A 7,222-nucleotide genomic window follows, 5' to 3' on the forward strand; every position below is an offset into this window, starting at 1 on the left:
CCCCGCCCTGGGACTCCGCTCTGCTCCACTCGGGTTCCTCCGCAGACATGAGCCCCACGCGTGTGACTGTGGGCCCGACCATTGGCAGGTGCCACACCACGGAGCACCCCTTCCGTCCAACATGCAGGTACCCAGCTGAGCCGCGACCCCAGCTCGTCTCTCTCCCTGACTGCGCGGTTCCTTGGAATTCACCTGGGTTTTTTATTCGTCTGTGTGTGTGGCGCCGTCTACTAAGTACAACTGCATAAGTGTTTTTGATCATTTAAATCTCCTGTATATCTGCGGTAAGCTTGCTCTGTGTCCTTCTTGCTGTAAATAAAACAATTGTAGAAATGTTCCCAGTTCGTTTTCATCCTTTCTTTCATTGGTCCAGCATGGTTTGGATCTGAGTTTTAGCCGGGTCCTTGTTCCCATTAATCTGCTCATCCTAGCCGGCACGGCTTTGGCAGTTCCGCTCGACTGCACCCGAACCGGAGTTGGTAGTCGGGAGTTGGAACTTTAACGCAGTCGGTAGTGACCCGGTTCGAGCAAGACGTGTCGGGGGCATAGTTCCTCGGTAGACAACACCGCGTGGTTAATTAGGTAAATTGGTTCCAGACAAAATAAAAAGACCCTACGCTACGAGGTGGAGGTATTGGCGTCCACGGCCGGTTAAGCGACCCGCCGCCTCACGAAATTATCCGTGAGCGACGCCCTACAATTCCGGGAGTCTTGTGGGAGGCGAGGTAACTTCCCCCACCTAGCGGTCATTCTCGCCACCGTCCCCGGCCCGCAACAATATTGTTACGGCTATGGAAATTCGCAATATACCATAAAGGGTCCTTAGATCAGTTATGACGATAAGTAATTGTGTAGTTAGATTTCCCCACCTTTGTTTAGAGGGAATTTCCGTGTTCGCAGGGCTGTGATCCTTTGAGTTAGCTGTTTTTCTTTCGCTATTGTTATTTTGGACCGTCTGAAAACGTCGAAGGCCCCGTGGAAGACCTGCAGCAATGCGCGAGTTTTCCCGCCGTTTTGCGCCGCCAACGCTGGCACAAGAAGCGGCGAAGAGCTCGCTCGCGATTGGTGGACACGGGGCGTGAGGCGGTCGGGAGGGGGAACGCCCCTTTTCGAGGAGCTTCTCGAAAGAGCTCGAAGGGAGGTGGAGCCGAAAAGGGGGTGGAGCGAAGGGGCGGAGCCCCGCGCTATATAAGGCGGACCGCACGTGGGGCTCGCTCTCTCTTCTTCGTGCTGGATTGCTCTGCTTCCTCTTCGTCGACACTCTCTGCTTCTTCTTCGTCGACGTCATCCACTCTCTTCTGGTGGTCGAGGTCGAACTCGGACTCACTCTCGTCGTTCGCGCTTCCTCTTCTCTTGCTGGTCGTCGGAGGTTCGCGCTTCCTCGTCTCTTGGTGGTCGAGGTCGAACTCGGGTTCTCTCTCTGGATCGTCGAGGTCGTCTTCTCCCTCTGGGCGCCAAGTCGTGAGGGTTGCGAGCGGTGGTCCAGGGTCGAGGCGCGCACGATAGGAGAGTGCCGGAGAGGGCTCGCCGACCGTCGCACCTCGAGGGTGCAGGAAACCTGCTACGGTCTCACGGGACCCGTTCGGTCTCCCAGGTCCTGTGTCATAAAGACCCAAGTGGTCCAGCCTGACCCCCTTGTCTGTGAGGGGGTCTTTTCTTGTGTTTCTTTTGGGTTTTTGAATGAATGTTGTCGTGGCGCCGTCCTGTCAAGTAAAACTGCTTAAGTGACTGTAGATTTATTAATTATATTCGGTCGTAGTGCTTTCCCTTGCTTTTGTTTGCCTGCTGTTGTTTCTATTTGCCTGTATACGTGCTTGCCTGTTGTTCCTATTTGCCTGCTTACGTGTTGTATAATAAATGTCCTTGTGTGAAATGTATCCCTTTCGTCTTTTTCCTGTTTGAAAGTTCCATCTTGCATCACGGAAGGAATTGGTAGAAGGGTGTAAGCACCCGGGAAATAATCACGTCCGTCGGGGCCGACGATAACACCGCTCAGTTATCATTGAAGCACGGAGCGGACCGCTTAAGCGGTTCGTGTCTGAGGCCGGCCAGCGGCGAGGTATGATCGCCCGGTTAACTATCCGCGCAGGTACTTAGGTAGGTCGAGTTTGGCGAACAACCCTATCCTGCGTGGGTGGCCGATTGGCACGATTGTGGTTGGGTCGAAAGACCCACCCGTGACTAGCTCCTGGTGGTAGTTCCAAGGAGGGTCATGACTGAATTGTCCGTTCCGGTGGGCGACGCGGTCGCGATTTGAGTTACGTGGCCGATCGCACGCCGGGCGAGCCGAAATTCGTAACAATATGTTCGAAGCTGCTTTTGGTAAATTGATTACGGTTGGGCCTATGTTGACAGTTTGGTCAATGTTGACCTCAAAAATAATTGGCTAGTTGAATTCAGTGACCTGAAATATAAATCCTCTTCAAATGTCTAGTCAATCGGATGAAAATTGAAGATTTTAGAAATCTCACTGAAGTTGTTGACCTTGGGACTATGTTTACCTTTTGACCTTTTGACCTCAAAATCAATTGGCTTCTTCCTGATGACAAACTCCACCATTTGGTGAAATTTCGTGAAGATCGGTTCAAAATTGTGACCTGTAGGCGATAAACAGACAGACAAACAGACAAACAGACAGAATAACAAAATCGAAGAACTAACATACTGTTGTTGAAAAATATTTGATTTTGCAAGTGACAAACAAACAGGGGTCCATCCACATTCAGAGGCAGAGGTAAATATGTAATCGAATATTAAATTTCCACAAAGATAAATCCAAATGTCTTTCAGAGTTGTCGAAAGTTTGTTTCAAAACCATAGAAAGTTCACTTCATTCTCTGCACCATGGGATGTTGTTCATGTCCCTGATGGTTGACAATTTGAAAGCCACTGAAGGGAATACATATCTTTACAATAATGCTCTCCAGTGACATTTCTTGCAGGTATTATATTATAAACCCTGTTCCACTCTCTATATAAACGCTTAAATTGTAAGCACTGTGATATTATAGAACACCATACAAGGTAAGCAAAATATCCTATATTCGAGATAGTTTACCTGCACCACCTAGGTGGATGGACATTATGTTTTCACCCCTGTCTGTCTGCTTGTCTGTCCGTGGAAGAATATTTCATAATGTTATGGATGGATTCGGACGAAATTCGGAGAACAGGTTGTGTGTGTGTGTGTGTGTGTGTGTGTGTGTGTGTGTGTGTGTGTGTGTGTGTGTGTGTGTGTGTGTGTGTGTGTTTGTGTGTGCTTGTGTGTGTGTGTGTGTGTGTGCGTGTGCGTGTGCGTGTTTGTGTGTGTGTGTTTGTGTGTGTGTGTGTGTGTGTGTGTGTGTGTGTGTGTGTGTGTGAGACAAGGACGAATTGATTAGATTTTGGAGAATATCCGGATCCTGATCTAGATGCCATAATTTTAAAATTGATTCTTCACCATTGAGGGATGGGGCCAAACACGATATGTAGCGTGACATCTCAAAATGTGGAGACAGATTCGGACGAAATTTGGTGGATGAGTTTGTTCGGTGATAAGGACGACCTGATTCGATTTTGGTTCAGGTCGGGATGCAGATCTGGTCCATCAGTGGGATACAAAACGTAAACTTTTCAGCCTGGTGGAGATATGTGGTCTACCGAGTGCGGTTAGAGTTCATTGTATATGTTGATTGGTGTAATTGGTCCTTTTATCACTCGGAACAGGATTGATGGAGGACAAAATGTTTGAAGGAAACCAATCACTGCCACCCAATGTGTTCTTCCTCGCCTCTATCTTACATGAGCCAGCAAGCATCAGGCCATGGGCTTTTGGTGGTTTATTTCTCATCTACGTCATCACGATCGCACTTAACCTCATTCTCATCATGATCATCCTCTGTGAAAAACAGCTTCACAAACCTGTCTACATCTTCCTCGCTCATTTGTTGATAATGGATATTGTTGGTTGTACAACAGTGTTGCCTCGACTGATGTACAGCATACATGTAAATACCACAATTACAAAACATACCTGTTTTATTCAACTCTTCTTTGTTGAATTCTACGGGACAATGCAATCTTACATACTTAGCATAATGGCCATAGACCGCTACGTGGCAGTCTGTCACCCTCTTCGGTACAATGTCCTGCTCACCAAAAGCAGAGCTCACAAAGTGATCTTTTCCACCATTTGCTGGTCGTTTGTTCTTGCTGGTATTTACCTTTTGATATTGTTTGGACGAACAATTTGCAAATATCCAGAGATTCAAAAGGTAAGTTGTGTTCACATGGCTGTGGCTAAACTTTCATGTGAAGATGTCACCATAAACAGTTTATATGGGATTGTACATACTTGTCTGACAAATGTCACTGTCATCGCCGTGGCCATTGTCACGTACACCCTCATCTTGTATGAATGCTTGCATTCTGGATCACGATCAGAGAGGAGCTGGAAAGCCCTGCACACATGTATCACTCACTGCTTGGTACTTTTACTCTTTCTTTTCTCAATGGTTTTTGCTGTGATTTCCTTGCGTATGTCATCTACAAACTTCTTTCCACAATATTTACAACACGGGAGTGATTCCTTGTTCTATTTGGTTCAGCCTCTCGTAAATCCAATTATCTATGGATTGCGAACTGCAGAGATCCGCCGCAGCCTCACTCGATTCACAAATTTTCGAATGTTTTCAAATAAAAATCATCTTGGTCGTCCACAAACTTCTTCTCACAATATCTCCAACATCTAAGTGATTCCTCGTTATATTTGTTTCAGCCTCTCGTCAATCCCATTATCTATGGAGTGCGATCCGAAGAGATCCGCCGCTGCCTCGCGCAGTTCACAAATCCATCCATCCATTGGGACCATACTCTGTGCAGAGTGTTGGTGCTGCTGAAGTAGTCTCCTTGGCTATTGGGCACAATCACAATCGCCACTCCGACACAGGACTCACAAATGTTCGAAGATTTTCAAATAAAAATCTTCTCTTGGCATCATCATCCTGATTCACAATCATCTGTTTCAAAGAAACTCAATTGTGTATCTATTGAATGAAAATCTGTATGTTCATTGCTTTCAAAATACAAACCATGCTGAATGCAACACTATTTGTTTCTTTACATGTTTCTCATTTATACCTTCTAAAGATTTAGTTTAAAAACTTGAGATAACAAAGTGTATTTAATTTTTTTAACCAAAAAACAAAGTAAGACTTTTAAAGTTTTCTGTTTTTTTGGTTTGTGGTTGATTCTTTGTGATATTTTAAAATACATACAACCACTTTCGTGTCTCCGAAAAAAATGAATTTCTTCTCTTCCTGCTCATCATGTTCAAAATATTTTTTACGAGTTGTGAATTTGTACAAAGTAACCAAATGATCCTCTGAATATCTACATAAATTATTTTATGATTCCAAGTAGATACGTTTATACATTCATGTTTATTACCATCTGGTTGGGTCTCTGTGGTACCATCAATGTGGAGACAAGCTGTGTTTGCACCGAGGAAATGTTTGTCATGAAAGATAGTATCATAGGCTCAAAAATTATTTAATATTGAAATCCATTTGTGAGAAATTTGTCACTCAAGTGGTATTTTCGTGGATGTAATTCCTTGTTCGATTTGGTTCAGCCTCTCGTCATGTCCCTGATGGTTGACAAATTGATTCAACCAGGTAATTTAAATGCTCAACAAAAAAAGTTAATCACTGCATGAAGAAGACAAAAGGTAGTTGTGTTTATATATTTCACAAAAGGATATCCAATGATAGATAGAAAGGTAATTTTGTGATCTATTTATAAGGGTTAACAGGAAAGCCAAGATGCCCAAGAGGTATTCACACTTGTCTTTCAGCTGTTCAACCTGGGTTTCAAATCTTGATCCGGCTATAAAACTGTCACCCTTCTGGCATGCCTCATGATGTACATCTGCCATTGGAAGGATGGAATGTGCCAGAGGACCAATCTGCCAACACTGGTCATTGGTGGAAGTGAAAGATTCAACTAGTTATGGCAGGAAGTTGGAATTTGGCTATGGTTCCAGTGATAGCTCACCTCCTCTTTGCAAAAGACACCATGGGATGTTTAACGTCCACCAACAATTGCCATCAGACTACCCTTTAATATCCATCCGAGGGACGGCATACACATTGATGAATCTCCCTGCCTGTGAAACACTGGGCTGACAGTTTATAGCTGCGTCGGAAATCAAACCCCATGCCTGAAAGTTTAGAGGCGAGTGTGCGTACCTCCAGGCCACCCTGCCAGTCCATATTTAAGAAACAATACCTCTAAAATTAATGAATAACCAATAACTCCAAAATTAATAAAGAACCAATTACTCTCTAAAATTAATGACGAACCAATACCTCTGTAAAACTGCTTTGTACTTGTGTTTGAGCTTGAAGATAGCAGAGAAATAGTGTTGCATTCCCACATTTATTGGTGTTAAAGGTGTAAGTCATCTATTTTTATGGGCTCAAACGTTTTCATGTGGAGGTTTCTTCCCCTCACTCATTTTTCCTTCAAATGTCTCTCTGTTGTGTTCCTGTACCTTTCTATTTGTATGTTTCCCTCATCTCCACTGTGTTCATGTATATATGACTTTATCTTAGCTTATCACAATCTTATTGATTTTTTTGCAAAAGTCAAAATAACCAAATCTTTTCCGGGTGACCCAAATTGTTCTTAATACAGTGAAGTAAATGAAGAAAGAGAAAGCACCAGAGTGGATAATAAACCAAATTATTTGACATAAGAAACAAGAAAATAGAAAAAGTCGTATGTCGACTTAAACACCAAAACAAACTGGCAAATCGAATATTGCAAATAAAAATATATTAAATTAAATCTTAGCAATTATGCAATGACCATGCACCCATTCCCATCCATCTCACATTGTGAAAGTTAATTAATAGACGACCCTTCGCTTTTGTATTTTGTTAATATATCAACAACAATGGCAAAGCTGTATTTACTGTTCGAACTTGTGATGTTCATATCATTTAAAATGTTCTTTAATAATAATGAAGCGCATTCCATATTTGTGAAATTTGTACAAGCAGATGTTATTAAGATATTGTAAGATATATATCTCTATTATAATACCAAGCTTGCACACTAAAAACTCGGCTCGCCGTCACACGATCCCTATGAAATTGCTGTGGCACTTAGCGGACATGCCGACAATGTTTGGGAAGTCTTGGCGTTCCATAGTACCACTTGCATTTTGCACAATGCGTAT

The 7,222-nt window shown here is 43.5% G+C and overlaps 1 protein-coding gene across 1 annotated transcript; it reads left to right on the forward strand.

Moving 5' to 3' along the window:
• The first annotated feature begins 3,328 nt into the window (after positions 1 to 3,328).
• LOC147021918 (olfactory receptor 52Z1P-like) lies at positions 3,329 to 5,078 on the forward strand. Its single transcript, XM_085890475.1, has one exon. The coding sequence runs from the start codon at positions 3,711 to 3,713 to the stop codon at positions 4,728 to 4,730; it is 1,020 nt and encodes a 339-aa protein (XP_085746601.1). The 5' UTR covers positions 3,329 to 3,710; the 3' UTR covers positions 4,731 to 5,078.
• The last annotated feature ends 2,144 nt before the right edge of the window (positions 5,079 to 7,222 follow it).

Source organism: Eptatretus burgeri, chromosome 8 (genome assembly GCF_056783735.1).
Source record: "Eptatretus burgeri isolate ZD-2024b chromosome 8, Ebu_testis_v1, whole genome shotgun sequence".
NCBI lineage: Eukaryota > Metazoa > Chordata > Myxini > Myxiniformes > Myxinidae > Eptatretus > Eptatretus burgeri.